General features: G+C 39.6%; 3 protein-coding genes across 4 annotated transcripts; all 3 read right to left on the reverse strand.

Annotated features, from left to right (window-relative positions):
* Positions 1-4,552: 4,552 nt before the first annotated feature.
* LOC149584176 (uncharacterized) lies at positions 4,553-5,479 on the reverse strand. 2 transcript variants are annotated; one of them, XM_089863373.1, is made up of 3 exons: positions 5,430-5,479; positions 5,090-5,371; positions 4,553-5,032 (listed from the first exon to the last, which is right to left on the reverse strand). In XM_089863373.1, the coding sequence occupies exons 1-3, from the start codon at positions 5,446-5,448 to the stop codon at positions 4,569-4,571; spliced, it is 765 nt and encodes a 254-aa protein (XP_089719499.1). In that variant the 5' UTR covers positions 5,449-5,479; the 3' UTR covers positions 4,553-4,568. The 2 variants fall into 2 exon arrangements, with proteins under 2 accessions (XP_089719499.1, XP_089719498.1); XM_089863372.1 differs by having other exon boundaries at positions 4,553-5,371.
* On the reverse strand, positions 5,446-6,832 carry LOC149584177 (uncharacterized). The gene is made up of 3 exons (XM_089863367.1): positions 6,779-6,832; positions 5,996-6,723; positions 5,446-5,941 (listed from the first exon to the last, which is right to left on the reverse strand). Exons 1-3 carry the CDS (start codon positions 6,793-6,795, stop codon positions 5,484-5,486), a joined length of 1,203 nt encoding a protein of 400 aa, XP_089719493.1. The 5' UTR covers positions 6,796-6,832; the 3' UTR covers positions 5,446-5,483.
* Positions 6,833-9,198: 2,366 nt separating this feature from the next.
* On the reverse strand, positions 9,199-9,821 carry LOC149584178 (uncharacterized). The gene is made up of 2 exons (XM_089863474.1): positions 9,805-9,821; positions 9,199-9,736 (listed from the first exon to the last, which is right to left on the reverse strand). Coding segments are annotated over exons 1-2 (540 nt in total). The 5' UTR covers positions 9,807-9,821.
* Positions 9,822-19,518: the final 9,697 nt, after the last annotated feature.

Consider the following 19,518-nt stretch of genomic DNA (forward strand, 5'->3'; position numbering starts at 1 on the left):
CATGTGTCCAAGATTTATCCTTATTGGATGTAAAATGTCGTCTGCTTTACTGTACATTCGCTACGTTTGGAATACTGCTTCAATATTTCGTAAATTTTATTTCAAAAAAGTGAAATAATTCCATATCAAGGTAAATAAGTTTGTAGTAGTAGACCTCTTAACTCGGAGAGGTAATATTTTGGTTTTCCCAACTTGTTGAACTATTTGACTTCGCGTATTGGTACGCCCAAAACAACACGAACAGTACGAGACATGGATAAACTTGAAGAGATTTACTACAACGAAAGAGACCCGGGGAGTTACGGGGGCGTGCATGGACTATATCGCGCCGCTATCTCAAAGGGAATTAACGTCAACTTGAACGATGTTCGGGAATTTTTAATGCGTCAAGATACGTATACGCTACACAAACCGGCGAGATACAAATTCAAAAGCAACAAGACTATAGTGTATGGAATAGACGAACAGTGGCAAATTGACTTGGCAGAAATGCAAAACATCAAACGTCACAACGACGGTTATCGATATTTATTATGCTGTATCGATATATTCAGCAAATTCGCGTTCGCAGTTGCGACCAAGGACAAAAAGGGTTCTACGATGGTAGCCGCATTTAGATCTATTTTAGAATCGGGCAGAAAACCCAAGATTGTGCAATCCGACCACGGCAAGGAATTTCTTTGCAAAGAACTACAAGAAGAATTTAAACGTAAGCGCATTAGGTTTTTCGCCACTCACTCGGAAGTTAAATCTAGCGTCGTCGAACGATTTAATCGAACTTTGAAAGCGCGCATGTACCGATATTTCACGCAAAACGATACGTATAGATACATCGACGTATTACCGGATTTATTGGAATCGTATAACAACAACTATCATAGATCTATTAAATGCAAACCGGTTGAAGTCACGAGTGAAAATTCCAAAAAGGTTTGGGATAACCTATACGGGCGTGTTGATTTTTCCCCCCCAGTTTCCTACCCCTTTGAGGTGGGCGACCTAGTTAGAATAAGCAAAAATAAAAGGACATTTGAAAAGGGGTATTTAGCCAATTACACGGAGGAATTGTTCAAAGTAACGGAACTAATAGCGAGGGATCCTCCAGTATATAAGCTCGCGGATCTAAACTCCGAACTCATTTCCGGTGTTTTCTACAAAGAGGAAATACAGAAAATTGGCAAGGATCTCGAAAACTGTAAATTTAAAATCGAAAGGGTTTTACGATAAAGAACTAAACCCGACGGTACCAAAGAACTGCTAGTTCGTTGGCGTGGATACAGTTCAGAATTTGATTCTTGGGTGCAAGAAATCGAAACAAGATGAGTTTCTACATCACACTACCCTCCGACTCATCGACGCAATATTTCAAGAACAACACCATAAGTAGGTTCCGGACATATCTACCGGAACCCATTAAACTCGACGGATCCTTGTACGAGGTTGGACTGGCCGAAATCAGCTACCCGAGAACTTGGAATAACGTGAAACAAGAATGCGCGTTCATAATTCAGGATACAACTTACGATGGCGATGTCGGAACAAACCTCAGGAACCAAGAAGGGGAGTATAAGAGTGTCGCAGTAGACGCTTATCGAGAGACGCGTGACATAACCATATTTATCCCTCCTGGGTATTACGGTTCGGCGGAAGAATTATTGGAAATAATGTCAACCGACGATGATGGTCAAAAAATAAACTCTAGGGTTGAGTTTCATTACAACAAACCAAACCGACGAGTTGTAGTCGAATTAAAGGGAGCAAACCGAGTTCGTATCCCCCACGAAGTCGCCATTATATTAGGTTTCACTAGAAACCCCGGCGAAGACGTCACCGTGGATAAGTCTATGACCGCGCCATTCAGCTGCGACATGGATGCTGGGTTACACTCTATATTCGTATACTCCGATATAATTCAATGTCGATCGGTCGGAGACTCTGATGTTCCTCTTTTACGAATTATAAGTATAAATGGAAAGGATGGAGACACGGTCGAGAAGGAGTTTTCCAGACCGCATTATATGCCTATAGCGAACAACCAATTTCAAACCATCGAAATAAATATTATGAGCGAGATGGGCGTACCGGTACATTTCGAACGAGGGAAAGTTCACGTCACTCTTCACTTTAGACCCAGGAGACCCTGGACTCTGTTATAAAAGCGTCATGAACATTATTAAACCCCTCACTTTCCACACGTTTGTCGGGGTTGCAACATGTCGCCGTATAACTCGGGACACCTCTCCGTAGGAGATTATCAAAACTATTATCTGAATCAAATTGGACATGGGTCACTTCCCGTATACCGCGGTGTGGCCGTTCAAAGAGGTTACGGTCTCGGAAATATATTAGCCTCGGCATTTCGATCCGCCATGCCCATTCTAAAAAGGGGTGCGAAATTTCTCGGACGAAAAGCTTTAAATACGGGTGCAAAAATTGCGACAGACCTCACGGAGGGTGTATCGTTTAAAGAGGCATTAAAAACAAGAGGAAACGAAGCGGGCAAGGAAACGTTGAGAAAGGCGGCCGAAACAGTAACGGGATTAGCCGGAAACGGTCGTAAAAGGAAGAGTACGACTTCGCGTATCGTCAGTTCAGTTCGAACCAGGAAGAAGAGAAGGTCGTACCCGTTGCAGCCCGATATATTTTCATAATGTCTCTGGCGCATCCAAGCTCTCAAAGCAGCATCAGCTCGGAATTGAATTTATTCCACGTACCCTACACCCAAACCGGAATATTAGGGAGTCAGTGGGTAGAGTATAACCCAACGTCCAACGTTAATGAAAATCAGGCAATCATATTCTCCATTACTGGAAACTCGGAAACATACATCGATTTGAAGAACACTCTCATTCAAGTACAAGTCAAAGTGGTAAAACCCGACGGAACACTACCCAAGGCCGAAGTTCGCGATGCGTCAAATACCGTAGTAACGGCCGCTGATAAAATTGGACCAGAAAATCTATTTCTAAGTAGCCTTTTTAGCGAAGTCCACGCGTCGTTGGGCGATAGATCGGTTACATCGTGCCCTCAACAATACCCATTCAAGAGTATGATTCAAACGCAGTTGACTTTCGGAGGACCCGCCAAAGAGAGTTTTTTGACGGGGGCGCTCTTCTACAAGAATTCATCGGGAAAATTCGACGATTATTTTGAAAATGAAGGGTTCGAGAAGCGTGCAAAATTCGCCCAAGAAGGTGTTATCGTTTTAATCGGCATAGTACACGTGGATATTTGTCAACAAAACCGCTTTATACCAAACTTGATCGACCTTAATTTCAAGTTTATCAAAAGTCCCAACGAATTCTGTTTACACACGGATGGAACAAAGTGTAAGGTTGTATTCTCGCACGCGTCAATGTTCGTCAGAAGAGTCAGATTAACACCCGAGATTATGATATCCCACGCCAAAACCCTGGAAATGGCCACGATGAAATACCCAGTTACTCGTACCGAGTGTAATTCATTTTCAATATCTCAAGGAAATAAAATAGCCGTGAAAGACAATTTATTTAGCGGACAATTACCGAATAAAGTAGTGATTGGCTTTGTCGATCAAAACGCGTTTTTGGGTGATTACAAAATGTCGCCTTTCAATTTTAAAAACTATGCGGTATCTCAAATCGCTTTGTACGTTGACGGGGTTAGCGTGCCGCATAAACCGCTGAACCCAAACTTCAAGGATAACCTATACATGCGATCGTATACTAATCTATTCCTCCAAACTGGACAATGGAATATCGACGAGGGAAACTTTATCGGGCGAGATGAATTCGCCAATGGAAACGCTCTATTCGTCTTCGACCTAACTCCCGATCTCAACGGTAGTTCCGGTGAAAGTTTCAACCTTATAAAGAATGGGAGTGTGCGATTGGAATTAATTTTCGGGGAATCACTGCCGTCTACGGTTAGCGTGATTTACTATTCAGAGTTTCAATCCCTGATTGAAATTGATAAAAACAGAGCCGTTTTATTCGACCAAAGTTCGTAAGAACCGCGCCAGGGGGCCAGCCCAAGCTCGCGAGTCGAGTACATATTTGAAATCGCGCGCGCGAGTCACGTACATTTGAATACGCGCGCGTCGCGAAACGCGTTCAAAATGGACACTCAACAACTTGAACGAATATTAAGACGTGATCGCTACACCAAGAATCTGTTTAGAGGGATATTCCCAGCGGATAAACTCCCAAAGACCGTTACAACGTTTCCCTCATTATTCATCGTGAATACGGATACGTCGAGAGGTCGCGGAGAACATTGGACAACGATCTACATTTCGAGGAAAAAGAACACGGAATTTTTTGAAAGTTACGGCAACCCACCTGATGTGTTTAAATTTAACGATTTCGTGGAACGAAACAGCCTAACTGTGACGTACAATTCGCGTCAATTACAAGGAGAATCTAGTATAACCTGCGGTGGATATTGCGTCTATTTTTTCCCTCTATCGATGTCGAGGAATTAAAATGTATAAAATAATAGAGAGATTCTCTACAAACAAAAATGTAAACGATCGTATGATTGTAGAATATATGTATAAGAATTACTCAATAAATTTGTCTTAAAATTTTTTATTTTGTATCTTTATGACCATGGGCGAGTGTAGAAACACCGTCATCTAAAATGAACCTCTTGTCGTCGCAAGGGTTAAGACATAGTTTATTCTGTCTCACCGTTGTTAAAACATGTTTTTTGCTCACGATTCGAGTCATTTCAGCTACAGTCAACTCGCGATTAAACAAGCAGTCGCGGTATTGTTCGTGGCGAACATTCTTCTTGACCACACGCTTGCATACACCTTTACAAGTCTTCTTCTCGCCCTTTGCAGATAATATACTATACATTTTGGGTCTTAGACCACAAAACTGTTCGATCGGTGTACCATCTAGCTCGTCTTTGAATTTTCCAAGTTTTTTCTTGTTCGCTTCACTAAAAAGCGGGTGATCGCGAGGGTAGCCAGAAAAATCGTACATGTCCGCTTGGGCGGCGAAATCGGCGTATAGGTCGGGGGTTTCGATGCAGTACGTGAGACTGTCTGTAATTATAAGATGGATTAGTTTAAAATCGGGTAAACACCTTAAAAACCTCGTACCTGTATCGGTGAAAAGTAATTTCGCCCTCTCCCCATATCGTCTCTGGATTACATCGTAATGAAATTGGTACATCAGAAGTTTTGATAAGTCCAGAATAACGAACCCCGTGTAGATGGGGCGGTTTAGGACCAACTTCTTTTTCGTCATGTGAATACCGACCAATTGATTGTGAAAGATGGTAAACTTCTCAAAGGCGGGAGATGAGGCCTTTTTAACCGCTTTCTCTGGTGTTGTAACTAGTTTGAAATCCTGACGATTTCTCAAGTTTTCCATAGTTTTACCTGAAAAATTATTTTCATTTTTATTTTTTTAATTTTGTAAATTAAGTTAATTACGTACCAAAGACGGCATTGTTCATTAATTTATATAGATCTTTCTCGAAATCGTCTGTTGCTAGTTTTTTTTCTCCGTATTGAAGTTAATATATTCCTTCAACCAGGCACCCTGTTCGAACTTCAAAATCCGATGAATCTTGGTGATTTTTAACCCCTTTGATACGTAATACTTCAAGTTACGGTAGTGAACGACGTATCGTTCCTTATTGAAAAGGTTGGGGACTAGTTTTGGTAGCGATTCCTTGATTTTTATGTTGAGCGAGGTCATCTGGTCCTTTGAATATTCGGAGAGCATCTCGGGTTTGATTGTCATTGATTCTGGTGCCAATGGGTAAGAATTATGATCGTTGTGCAAGTCCTCCGGGTATTCGAGGTCCGCCTCAACTATGAAACCTTCTGGTGAGGTGTCGGAACAACGTAGAATTTCGGTTTCAGAGTTCGGGATTGGTTCAATCCATCGGAAGTTCTTCACCGGTAGGGCGTCGCACATGACAGTACCGTACAAGTTGTTACAATCTATGAATGCTAGTTATTAGTTTGTTTCACTGATTTTAATCTAAAATTTCTTACCTAGGTAGCAGATGTAACTACTAGGCTTCGATTCGTCATGTGATTCTAGATATTTGTTGTTGGCTGCGGCAAAACGATGACTTATCATCGAGACACCTCCCCTAATCCCCTTTTCGATGAATAGGTGCATATCCTCATCCAAAAGAAGGTCTAAGCGTACCTTCGTTTTACAAAGGGCGGCGCTCCATGCAAAACCTGGTAGGGTATAAGCATGGGCTGGATCGAGCCGATAGGATGTCATACACATTTTGCGGAAATTGTGGAACACATCGGCTAGAAGGAGTGTGTCAGACAACACGTACAGATCGTGATACCCTCCCAGATTTTGTATGTTAAAAGATTGCCACACGTTTTGAGCGTGGGCGTAATCTTCCTGGGCCAAGGGTTCGTCCGTGAGGTCGTTGTGGAAGCACTCAATTTGTGGTAGTTGCCTCTCGTCAAAGCGCTTCTCCGAATCCATGTAGGTGTACGGGTAAACACCCTTCCTAAGAAGTAACTTGACCTCGTCTGGGTTGAATACAGAGTTCAACAATGGGAATTTCGCCGGTCCACCTTTCGACACATTCGAAACAGGTGTCTCGAGGGACGCCGGTAAGAACCGAATACTATCCACAAAACGTAAATTCCCTAGTGTGAATGAAATGTACGTTTCACTGTTGGACGCGATACAGTCAATCTTCTTGTTTCTTATCAGGGCGATTTGCTGCATGATAAGGTGGGCGTCGTATCTGTTGGCGTTATGTAATTAGCATAAAGTTATAATTATAGATTATGGTTAATTACCTGCTCAAGTTATGCATCACGACTGGGATGAATTTAGGTGCTTTTAACTTCAGATTACATTTCTGACATGCGCACCCCCTATATGCTCCGGTGTAGTGGTCGTGGTCACGTGTTTTGACCATCTTTCCAATGAATGGTTCCTCGCAAACGTAGCAGCGCGTTGAAGTTTGGAATGCGATTTCTTCATCCACAGAAAGTTGCATGGGAATATTTTCCTTCAACATTTCGGCGATATCATCGGCTTCACCCAAAAGCATTTTCAGAAATTTCAAAGCCCCATCTCCCCCTCTGTACGTCTCATGCTTGACGAGATTTCCTGCGAATAATCAAATATGTTAGATAATAGGACACGTGATTCACGGTTTTGAACTCACCAGTTGGACCGACAATAGCGTATGAAAACCCACACGCTACATGTAGCGCTAATGTCGTAGTTGACGACAGTGACGAGTCCGGCAGACAAGTTGAGACTTTTGGTAGAAGAGATTCGAAATCAGCAACGATGATATATGGAACCTGTTTATGTAACAAATATTATGATATATCCCACGTTAAAATAAAACATATCTCGTATATTACCATTTGATTCCATCCAAAGTTTTCGAATTTTAAAACTGGTTTATCGTGAGGCATGATAACGCGTTGTGGATCGTGCACATTACACTCTCGCACATGGTTATTGTGTACTTGTTCCGTGCTGCTTCTCTTCAAGCAATACCGACAATAATAGGCTGTTCCTTTGTGTTTCGTGAAGTCGCTTAGAAGGCGACTAAGGTGTCGGATCAATACATAATGTTTTGATCCACCGTTTGAAACCAAAAGCAAATCAATTTGCCGCGCTTCAGGAACTTTCTTCTCACTCACATACCGGGGAAAATAACCCTTTTCATACGCGAAAATATTGATGGAGAGGTTATTCTTTTCCTCGAAGGTCTTAAGTTTATATGAGTCCAACTCGAAGGGGAATGTAATGCCGGACACGTTCAGCTCATTCTCATATGGTCTATAATGAGTGATTCGACTAGGTGTATTCATCGCCGGGTGTAGTTTTGTCAAAATTGACCACAAGAAACACTTGTTGTCGAGTGGGTCCTCCGGGTTAACGTTCACTGTCGCTTTTTTGTTTTCAATTACGGGTGGTAATTGAAAATAGGTTCCACCAACAATGGGTAGATATTGGATGATGTTGATTTGGACGTATAGAATACGGTCCAAAACCCAGCCACTCCCCATCGATTCGAAATTGTTCATACTTTCAGCTATTTTCTCCCGACTTAAGTCTTGCTGTCGGGGAATAACTTCCGGTGTTAGCGTTGCGTGTGTGAACCCGCGGAAGTATGGACTAGTTTCGACGTCTGTACCCGTATTCCCGAGTTCCCGCGTGTATCGCGCACGCACCACCATGTACCATTTTATTCCTCTTTTTTCCGAGAGTTTGTTTCTGAGGTACGTTTCCAGTTTATCACGGTGTTCATTTAAGAACAATACGGGATCTGTAACCCCTTCCGGCGCGGTAAGTCGAGCTGAAAAAATCGCGTCCTCGAGCGCGTTAATTTCCTCGATTTCTGGTTCAGGTGGGTTAACCGCGTTTTGTTGAACCTCCCAATTGTCCATGAATTCATCTATTCCCACGTCATCTTGAGACGAGAGTTCATCCTTTTGTTCATCCTCCCATTTCTCCATAAAAGTGTTAAGTCCCTCGTCATCTTGTGAGAGAAGGTTATCCGGATCTAAACATACATTTAATGTAAAATTTTCAACTGGAGAGGGTAGGGTTTCCGAATCAAGTCGTATTTTTCATCTAAATTAAATATAAACTTACCATTTTCCACTCGACGCTTTTTCGGTATTCCCACCAACGTGGGTGAAGCGGCCCTCTTTACGGGAGAATTTGGCGGGGTAATACGGTGCGACGGTCCGGGTTGTGGTGACGCTTCCCGCGGAGGGTTTAAGTTTACCCCGGGCTCATCGTGGTTAAAATGCCGTTGGTGTCGAGTCAGCGCATCGCGACGCGTAAATACTTTACCGCAGAAGTTACAATTAAATTTCACATTACCGTGTTTACTACGAGTGTGTCGGTCTAGGCTCCGTTTACAGTTGAAGGAAGCTGTACATTTCTCGCAGGGGAACATCTTGAAGAGTGATCTATTCACTCGTGTAACCCCGTTTTATTCTAGTTGGCTTATCTTTGTATGATTTCCCCGGGTTTCGTTGACTTGGCGCCGAGTTTGTGGTATTTTCCCACCAGCTCCGCGCGTAGATTGTATTTCCCACTACACGTCAAACCCCACGTGACTTTTTAAACTTTATAAGTATGTGTACACTCCAACCCCGAATGTGTCTAATCAAAATACCAATATTATATCAGATCTTAGAATTCTTTTTATTTCAAACAACAATAAGTGAATTTTTATTTATTTTCAATCTATTTGTGAATATACATCATCTTGGTGTTTATACACCCATTCAGAGTAAAGTATACATTTAGATAGGGCACATACATATTTCCCATTTTTAAAAATTGTCTTATGACCCACCAAACATGTGATCATGGGTCCATCCTCGTCGATATCGGATGCTTTGGGACACCCCACACCATTTAAGTCAATAACGTCTCGGTGAATTATATTTAAGAGAAAAAAACACTTTTCTTCGCCTTTACAAAACACCCTTTCGTATCCTTGGACGACTTGAGATAAACACACCTCCAGTTTGTTGTATGACGTAACTCCATGACTCCAGGGGAGACCGTGTAAATTGTGGCAAATCCATCGGTTTTGTTGCTTGGCCTCCTGCGAGAGTTCCTGATCCGAGTACGGTGGTTCAAAGGACCATGATGCTACCCTCGGCGTTAGTTCGACCGTTGTTGCAGCCGTTTCCTTTACAATTTTTTCCCGTCCACCCACCGTTGATCGACCTTCCAAGAATTCAAAGTCAACGACGATTGAGTTTTTAAACCTAGGATGAGCATATGGGTTATTACTATTCCGGGGTGATGAAATGTAATTGTGTTGTTAAGTACTAACATGGTACTTGTTGGTCTCCTTCCTCGTCCTTTCTACGAACTTTGAGGCTGGAATAATTTTCTACTTTGCCTGGTCTGGCTATTTATAGTGCCATTATATTCTACGTCATTATAGCTTTAACTTGGGGGTGAGTAATGGGTTTTCTGGGGCGCCACATGTTACAACCTGGGTAGAGAATATTTTCCCGTGGCACCCTTTCCGGGGTTTTACCCCCCACAATAGGTTTCACACATTGGGATTTCCCTCACTCGGGGGATGTTTCATTCGCCATTTTATTAATACGGGGGCAATTAATGGCTCGAATTTTAATCTAATTAACATATTGAAGAGTCGTTTATTTCTTGCATCATAATTGACCCTATCTTCATATGGTATTATATGCACTATGCACCCTGAGAAGCGAACGCGTTTCATTTCAAATAGAGTGTTATCAACCTTTGTCTATATTGAATTTTATGGTATATAACATACCACTACTGTATTGATTTAATTTTCTCCGAGATATCTTATCAGCATTAAGAAATTCAATTTTAAACTACACTAGAATTGAACTGATTTGAATTCCCAGTTTTTATTTTTCTTATCCCTTATCTTATCTTAGTGTTTGTGATTAAATTAAACTTCTCGAAAGTTCCAGCGTCACTGGCGCCATCTGCTTCCCCCTCGCACCGCTCGCACCACTCTGCACCACCCGCCACTTGCACCACCCCTGCCTTCCACAGTGCTTGGGCTGGGAGACTCATATGAACCCTACTAAGGTTTAGTTTTATATTGCCTAACTTTACCTTTAATTGCTCTGGCAACAACGCCAGCTGTTAGTGTGCTTAGCGACGCGTTGACTGTTATATTTTATCATATTCACGCAAATCGAAATCCAAATAATAGTTATTTGTATTATATCCTCACCAGGCACTTCAGAAAATCAATGGGCGTAATTATTTTGTTTACAGTTTGAAATGGTTGTGCAAGTGGTTCTATATGCTTTGGCAAGCGAAAGCAATTAAAATATAGCAAGAACGTTGGTCGGTAATTATTGTGATCGGAACATAGTGATTGTAAATTTATGCACCTGTAGTAAAATCAGATGAGACTAGAAGTGAAGGGTTCTAGCATTGGTAATAGATCCTGGCATTAGTGAACAAATTTGAGGATTTTACGCCGCTTCAATCGCGCCTACGCTAGAGAGAAAAAATTGGTCGAGTTCAAAAAAAATTTCTTACCCTCTTCCCCTCAACCTAAAGCGGCGAAACGCGGATGCGGGTGCTTGAATCTAGTTCGGCCGTCTACCACCGCGAGCGTCTCACGTTTTGAAGGGAAAATTCTAGAGGGGCAACCGTTGGTGTGTTATCAAGAATATTCACTTTCGACGGGTGAAGAATTTGATTATCTCAGTACTTCTAGTCTCATCTCACTTCTGATAATATCAATCTATTTAAAATCAGGAATGCCTGTATTTTTAAAGAAGCAAGAATGAAAATAACACCCAAGTCAGTGTAAAATTAAAGCGCTATCTTACGTTTAAAGTATTAACCATCCTTTAGAATAACAAACAAACAGAGTTTTATTATAAAGCATGGGGCAAATTATTTGTTTTAGAGGTGAAATATCGGCTTATTAGTGATCCTAAAGACGACGCTCTTCGCTTGATTATTAACCTTGGTATTCGACATTTACAAAATCAGCCAGAGATACAAAAAATATGCCGTAATTTATTTATTAATATGGATAATATATTTATTATACATGTACCGTTTAATCGTTTATATAGTATTTTTAAATTAGCATGGTACGTGATTTATTTGATAGTATGGCTAATTCGGGTTGTCAAGTGTTATTCATCGAGTTAAAAGTATTTTGATATAATTCTATGATTACAATTAAAACAACACAAATTTCCAGAAATAACTTTAATGAATACTTCATCGACACTTAATTTAAATACTGGATTATAATCACTAGACACTGAAAAACAATTTCGAAACGAAAATTTGCAAGTGTGGTATATTAACTAGCGACTGAAAAATGTTTTATTTGTTCGGTTACAATTCTAACAGCGTTAAATTTTTATTTGAATTTAAGGAAATAAATTCTGTGAGGATTAATGTAATCGAAATAAGAATGTTCTAAAGCCGTAGTAAGTGTTAAAAGCACTGACTCGTAGTTTATATTCGACTTATGGTAATGGTGAATTTTAATGAATTTCTTGAGAAAATTTGGGTTTTAGCTGATCAAGGATTAATTACTATTAGTTTAGAATATATGAAAAAAATTCGATAAAAAGTAAATCGTTCATTTCAGACTGTGATTATCACTGTTAGGTGTAAACCAACGAGATTATAGTCTTGTGTTTGACCACCACGGAACATCACACACAGATGGAACATCCGTTGTGTACATACATCCAAAGACGTTTGACGCGGCTTCAAACATAAGGACTTTAGTGGACTGGTAACTTTGAAGCCGTATATAATGTCTTTTCATCCACATGTCCGATGTTCCCTATATTCAGCAAACAATTCTTTTGAAAAGGGGCTATGAGATCGACGGAAATGCGAGGTGTATATTACAAAGAAATATTGCATAGGCCTAGAGTGTGTTCTATTGGTGAACGTCGCGGCTTGATTCACATAACAGCTTCACCACGTGACTTTGCTAGGGAAGGATCTCAAAAGAGACTCTCTTTGCTTTCGAAAACTTTTTAGGCTGACTACTCTTGCAAACTGCTTCAAGACCCAGTACTAAAACCGACACAAAAAGTAGCTGGCCATAGAACGTAAACCCTTCTTTGAAGTGCTTCAGAGATAAATAATGCCAAGAAATTTCATCTTCCGCGTATTCCCTTTGGCATTGTTCTGTTGTCCAAATATTGAATTGCAATTGGCGAAATATAATTCCACTCTCGTACAAAGCTTGTATCCTTTGAGAAAAAAATTGCGTTACAATTTTTAGAGTTAGACTAGGCGATTAAAATTTCACGACGTACGTTTTCTTAAACACTGTTTTGAAGTACGGATTACATCCTTTTCTGATGGGAAACGCGACAAAGTTGTTGAAAGAGGGCTCACGTGATAAATGAATTTGATTCTCAAATATTTTGCATATATCGAGAAATCGAATTCCCTCTTTTATTACATCTTTCGGGGCAAAAGTAAAGAGTTTGTTATTCGCCAAATCGTTGAACTTTTCGTCAATATCAAATTCGTCCACTGCCAACACCATATCGTGCTTGTGTATTTGATCTAGTATTTTTCGTGTAACTGATCCACTTTGAGAATTCTCGAAATGACCAGGAAACCGCTTGTAAAATGGGGTAAAATTTACAACGCTATGTAATGCTTTATAGCGCGAACGTATTCACTAACATGAATAACTAAGAGGCTTACGATTAGGTCGCCTCTTACCTAAGACCATGGCATTAAACACAGATGATCTGGAATGGTAAGCTAAAATTCCCGTTCTTCTAAAGGCATCACCTGTCGTCGCCCCTAGCCGGAGGGTCCCGAAACTTTTCGACTGATAGTTCATGTTATGGCTCTGGTTTGAGTCGAAAAACTTTCAATATTGGTCGTGGCGTGGCGTTAGAGAGGAGCTTCCATTTCTCCATTCCAGTCCATTTGTGTTTAATCAAGGATGATGGCGGGGGGGGGGAGGATCCGAAATCTGAGAGTAATAGGGGCGCTGACTGTGGAACAGTTCAGTCCCGGTGGGACGGTTGAAATGGGGGAGGAATACTCGGGAAAATGACGGCCTGTCGTCGTGATTCGTCTGAGGTAGACCACCCGCCATTTTCCAGGTATCCCTCTCCCATTTAAAGCGTCGCACAGTTAGTGCGATTATTTCGTGCAGATTTCGCATCCTCCACGCATCATACTTCGTTTAATAGTCTTAACTCTTACCATAGCCAACTCGATCACACGCATCATGACGCAAGCATACAGCGCAGCGTCCGTGAGCGCGGATCGAGTAGGCTATGCTCTTACACGGCGATAGGAGGAGCCTATTTAGTGGTAGCAATTAGCAAAGTGGTCTACTCGGTAATGCTAGTCATAATTATTCTAGTTTGAAATAAAATAATGTTCATAGTGTATACAAACCAGAAAATATTTGTGGGCAAAACTGTGTTTAATTATTACAATTGGTAGATCAGGATAGAGCTCGGCATTTTCGATCAATTATCCACTTTATTTTATCTTTATCCATACCCGAAAATTATCCACAGAACTTACATGTTAAATCGTATTATAATCCACAAATTTGTTTATAAATAATCGGTTATCCACCAATTTGTGGATAATTGATCGAAAATGCCGAGCTCTAGATCAGGATATTTTAACATATCCTCCAGCGTCTCAATATATTCGTGTTTGGGTTGAAGGGTTAGCTTTGAAAGTATGCTGCCGGAAACGCATTGCGTGACGATGAAGCAGGATATGAACCAAGAACCTAGTGCGATCCTAAGGCCAATGTATTTAGAAAGAAAGTTCGCGGCTAAAAAAATGCATTGCAATTTAGAGAATGTTGATCTTCGATTTACTATATCGTGTTAATTTTACCTTGATTGAGACATATTGCCACACTTGAATACAAATTTTCAAAGAATAGGTCTTTTACTTTTAAAATTGTATTTCTTTTACGGAAGCGCGAGTGTCGAACTTATATTATTGACCATATTAATGAGAAGCCAATAACTGAGAGTCCAAACATCGACCATTTTTTTTTTAATTACTTTCTTTTACTTCCGACTTGTATAATGCATAAGTATGGACGGTATTGCTATAGATCATTTCGGAACTTACATACAGAGAAAAGAACACACAGGGGTGAGGCCGCCATTGGGGTATTCTCCCTGGCGCCGAGAAGCGACGGCAGACACGCGGGAGACTACCCGACTAGCCCTGCCTCTAGTGGGGCTTCTTTTCGAAAAGGAAAATACATCAATGATTCAATGGTGGTCTCGCCCCTATGTGTCGATTTCTCCGTATGTAGTTTTCGAAATGGTCAAGATTGCGGTTTTTTATGGGCATAGTCCATGGGAGCCAGAAATAAGTGACGTGCTGGGCCTTCCTCGTTAAATCTTCGAGGATTGAAGTTTGATTCTGGAGTAGCATAGTTTGGGGTCATCTGTAGCTGTTTAAACGTCCCAGAATACTTTTCGTGGTAGGGCATCAGTGAGTACTATCAAGTCTTCGTGAAAATATTTTGTTTTAACTGTGAAGTCACGTGTAAATATAAGTTCTTGATACTATAACCAGGTCGCAACTAAAGCTTATCAACCAAAAACTATAGCACTATAGTTAAATCTTAAGTATATCTTTGCCACTCTATAATCAAACTTACCACCTCCAAAGCTAAATTTTTTTCTAATCCAACCTTTGTATACTGTGATTTTCTTCTTTGGTCGACATTTTATGGAAATTCCCTTTCGTGCCCCAAAAAACTAATTACTGGGGAAACATGGTTTTGAGTACAATGTTTATTAAAATTATAACCACGTTGTTTTTCTCATATTCTGTATTTAATTACAATGTTATTTACTGTGGTGTTCTTTTATTGTTATTGATCGGTTTTATACAAGATTTCTATACCAGGAGGGAACAGTGACATGCGAAGAAAAAGTTTGTCACTCTCGTGGTTTTCAATGGCGAACGTAAATAAGCTGTAGGCAAACTGCAAATCGCGCTATAAAACGTAAAATTAATATGACCTGAAATAATCAGTGAAATGCTGGAAATATTCTGGGAAACTCGCACGAAATAGTCTGGTAACCTTGCAAGAAATAGCCTGGGAAACTTGCAGGAAATAGTTTGGGAAACTTGCATGAAATAGCCTGGGAAACTCGCAGGAAACTGTCTGGGAAACTCGCGGAAAATTGTCTGGGAAAACTTTGAGAAAATCTGGGAAATTAAATCTGTATATTTTGGTGCAATCCTGAGTAAATTTAAAAGATATAAAATTGAATTAAATGTGATCCAGGTGTTTATTTAAAAATTTCAAAACCAACGAGGCTATATAACCTTAAAAAGAATATTTTCAATAGTTGGGATTATTGGCCGTAAATACGATAATTAAAGCAGCCCTAATCTTGGGAATAACACAGGGCTGATTAGGTTTTAAAACATGAAAAAAAATCTGTATAAAAGGATTCGGTCTTTTGGAAAGCATTCGATCAGCACAAAGGTACCATCGTTTTAGTTACTCAAAGATTTTAACTTATTTTCCAGTTTAAACCGTAGTTTCATATGCTAAACCTTAAATATTTTAGAGAAGCTAAGTTTTGATGTACACATCATATACTAATTTCAGAGCAAGACTATGTGTGTGTGACGCATCCTTAATAAACGTTGAAAACATCTATATCTATATAAGTCAAGGTCCTTATTGACTGACTGACTGATAACCAACTCCAGTCTAACGTATAAGGCTGAAATTTTACCTAAATCCTCGAATGGTTTGAATCTATCACATTTTACGTTAAGACTGACAACGTAGGAACAGTTGTAAAATTATGTACCAAGAAAATGAAGAATATTTGAGGAAGTAGAAAAAGATATAACTTACGTCCGTAGCGCAATATGTTAAAGATGGCAAAGTGGTCATGATTGACATCTATGATTTATTTCAAGTCGTACAAATAGAATTAGATGATTTTTCAGAACGAGCGCGTCACTCGACCTCCGAAATTAAGAGTTGATCGCTGTCTGCGTCGTTAAACCTAGCATATTCCCTTCCATTGTTTGTTGATTTTTATGGAAATTCAATTTCGTGCCAAGCCTAGAGCTCGGCATTTTCGATCAATTATCCACAAATTGGTGGATAACCGATTATTTATAAACAAATTTGTGGATTATAATACGATTTAACATGTAAGTTCTGTGGATAATTTTCGGGTATGGATAAAGATAAAATAAAGTGGATAATTGATCGAAAATGCCGAGCTCTAGCCAAGCCGACTAATTACTGTGGAAACATGGTTTTAGGTACAATGTTTATTGCAAATATAATTACGTTGTTTTTCTCATATTCTATGTTTAATTACATTGTTATTTACTGTGGTGTTTTTTATTGTTATTGATCGGTTAAATACAACATTTTTATACCAGGAGTCAACAGTAACATATGAAGAAAAAGTAACATATGAAGAAAAAGTAACATATGAAGAAAAAGTGTGTCACTCTCGTGGTTTTTAATAGCGAACGTAAATAAGCCGTTGGTAAACTAAAATATGTGCCTTAGAACATAACTCGAAAAACGGATATATTAATAGTATATTTTTTATATGCTGTTAAAATTGAAAGCTTTTGACCTCAAATGATTACTGAAAAAACACAGGAAATAATCAGGGAAACTGGCGGGAAATAGTCAGGGAAATTGGCAGGAAATAGTCAGGGAAATTGGCAGGAAATAATCAGGGAAATTGGCAGGAAATAGTCAGGGAAACTGGCAGGAAATAGTCAGGGAAACTGGCAGGAAATATATAGTCTGGGAAACTGGCAGGAAATATATAGTCTGGGAAACTGGCAGGAAATATATAGTCTGGGAAACTCGCAGGAAATAGTCAGGGAAATTGGCGGGAAATAGTCAGGGAAATTGGCAGGAAATAGTCTGGGAAACTGGCAGGAAATAGTCTGGGAAACTGGCAGGAAATAGTCTGGGAAACTGGCAGGAAATAGTCTGGGAAACTGGCAGGAAATAGTCTGGGAAACTGGCAGGAAATAGTCTGGGAAACTGGCAGGAAATAGTCTGGGAAACTGGCAGGAAATAGTCTGGGAAACTTGCAGGAAATAGTCTGAGAAACTGGCAGGAAATCGTCTGGGAAACTCGCCGGAAATAGTCTGGGAAACTCGCCGGAAATAGTCTGGGAAACTGGCAGGAAATAGTCTGGGAAACTGGCAGGAAATATTCTGGGAAACTGGCAGGAAATAGTCTGGGAAACTGGCAGGAAATAGTCTGAGAAACTGGCAGGAAATAGTCTGGGAAACTGGCAGGAAATAGTCTGGGAAACTGGCAGGAAATAGTCTGGGAAACTGGCAGGAAATAGTCTGGGAAACTCGCAGGAAATAGTCTGGGAAACTCGCAGGAAATAGTCTGGGAAACTCGCAGGAAATAGTCAGGGAAACTCGCAGGAAATAGTCAGGGAAACTCGAAGGAAATATATAGTCTGGGAAACTCGCAGGAAATATATAGAACGCTTAGCTGTTTATGTTCAACTGCCATAGTTGGAGGCTTTGAGAAAGCGGGCTACGAGCCTCTCATTCTAAATGGTCATTTAAGATTAAAATGCAAGAAAGGAACTATTTTTATAACTTTCGCTATTGTACCATTTTGCATGGCTGAAGGTCGAAACATAAGAAAATAATATTTAGTAGTGTTCCATAATGTGACATTTTTTACCGAAAGTTTGTTGAAGATATGTATTATTATGGTATATCGATATTTTCTCGACGATATATCACCGTATCGATAACTTTTAAATTTTAACTCCACTGGACATATACGTCGTTCAGATATATTTGGTACTTTCCATGGGATATCTGACGCCACAGATCAGAACCACACTAGTTTTATCGACTTTTTGTATTCTAAATCAATTATCGATTTGTCTTTTCAATATTTTTTAAAATTTCGATATTTCTACCCGATATTAACTTCCTTAATGACAAGAGCGTAAATTATACATCAAATATATCTCTGTATATCATTTGCTCTAAGGATTTGATAGTCCCATATAGAATATGTAACATTTCACTTAAATACCTTTACGGCGAAACTTTCGGTGACTTATAGAATAAATTCTATACTTATGGTGGCCGTATTGTCAATACTAACTGACAGACCAAACAAAATATTGTAGACTCGAGAGTTTGTAAACAAGAAAAAACAATGAAAGTTTTTACGATTATTCTCATTGCCACGAGATATTTACTCTTTACTATGTTATAATAATGGAAGGTTGTTGATTATATTATCAAGAGTAGATAAATTACTGGTTGTCTTAATCGCTAGCCATATAACGTCGAGTCAATATAAATTATATATAACTTGAAAATGAATCCAGTTTAGACTGAAATTATAATATTTTTGTTAAATATAAACTTTTTGCTTGTTTCCAGATTCCCAAAAATGCCTTAAATGAACTTATATAATTTTTTGAGGTAAAATTGGTAATTTGCGCCTTAGGGATATAACCATACTGATTTTATCTTTATAATGTGTTGATATATTATATTTATTTAATATATCAGGAATAGATTTAAATTTAAATGTAGGAATGGAGAGCAGAATAATCTGGGCACGCGTCAAAGTCCCGGACCCCTTCCACAAGACGGAGGGGTGTGAAAGAAGCGACAGATGTAAAAAGGAATTACGTATTTTTCGCCGTTCCCGTCAGCAACGTCATCAAAACGTAGTTGAAGTGAGCCAATAAGATAATTTAAACGTTTCGTTACGTGTTGGAGGGAGAGGATCTGTACTGGACTATGAGTCGGACTGAAGTAAATACTAACCGTTCTCGGTTCCTACTTCTAAAATTAAATCTATCCCTGTACATATATATTTTAATGAGTTCATTTCAACAATTAATTGCAGTATAAACTGAATTACCCTCTCGTAAGTTTTAATGTTGGCGCAGTAACAAAGGGACACATTGATATCGTAAGCTGTAATCTTTGGGTATTCATCATGTTTTCCAGAACATTTTCTTTTCTATATTTTCCA

This window comes from Phalangium opilio, unplaced genomic scaffold, assembly GCF_054372755.1.
Source record: "Phalangium opilio isolate 3A_F unplaced genomic scaffold, DU_Popi_V2 ptg001170l_1, whole genome shotgun sequence".
Classification (NCBI taxonomy): domain Eukaryota; kingdom Metazoa; phylum Arthropoda; class Arachnida; order Opiliones; family Phalangiidae; genus Phalangium; species Phalangium opilio.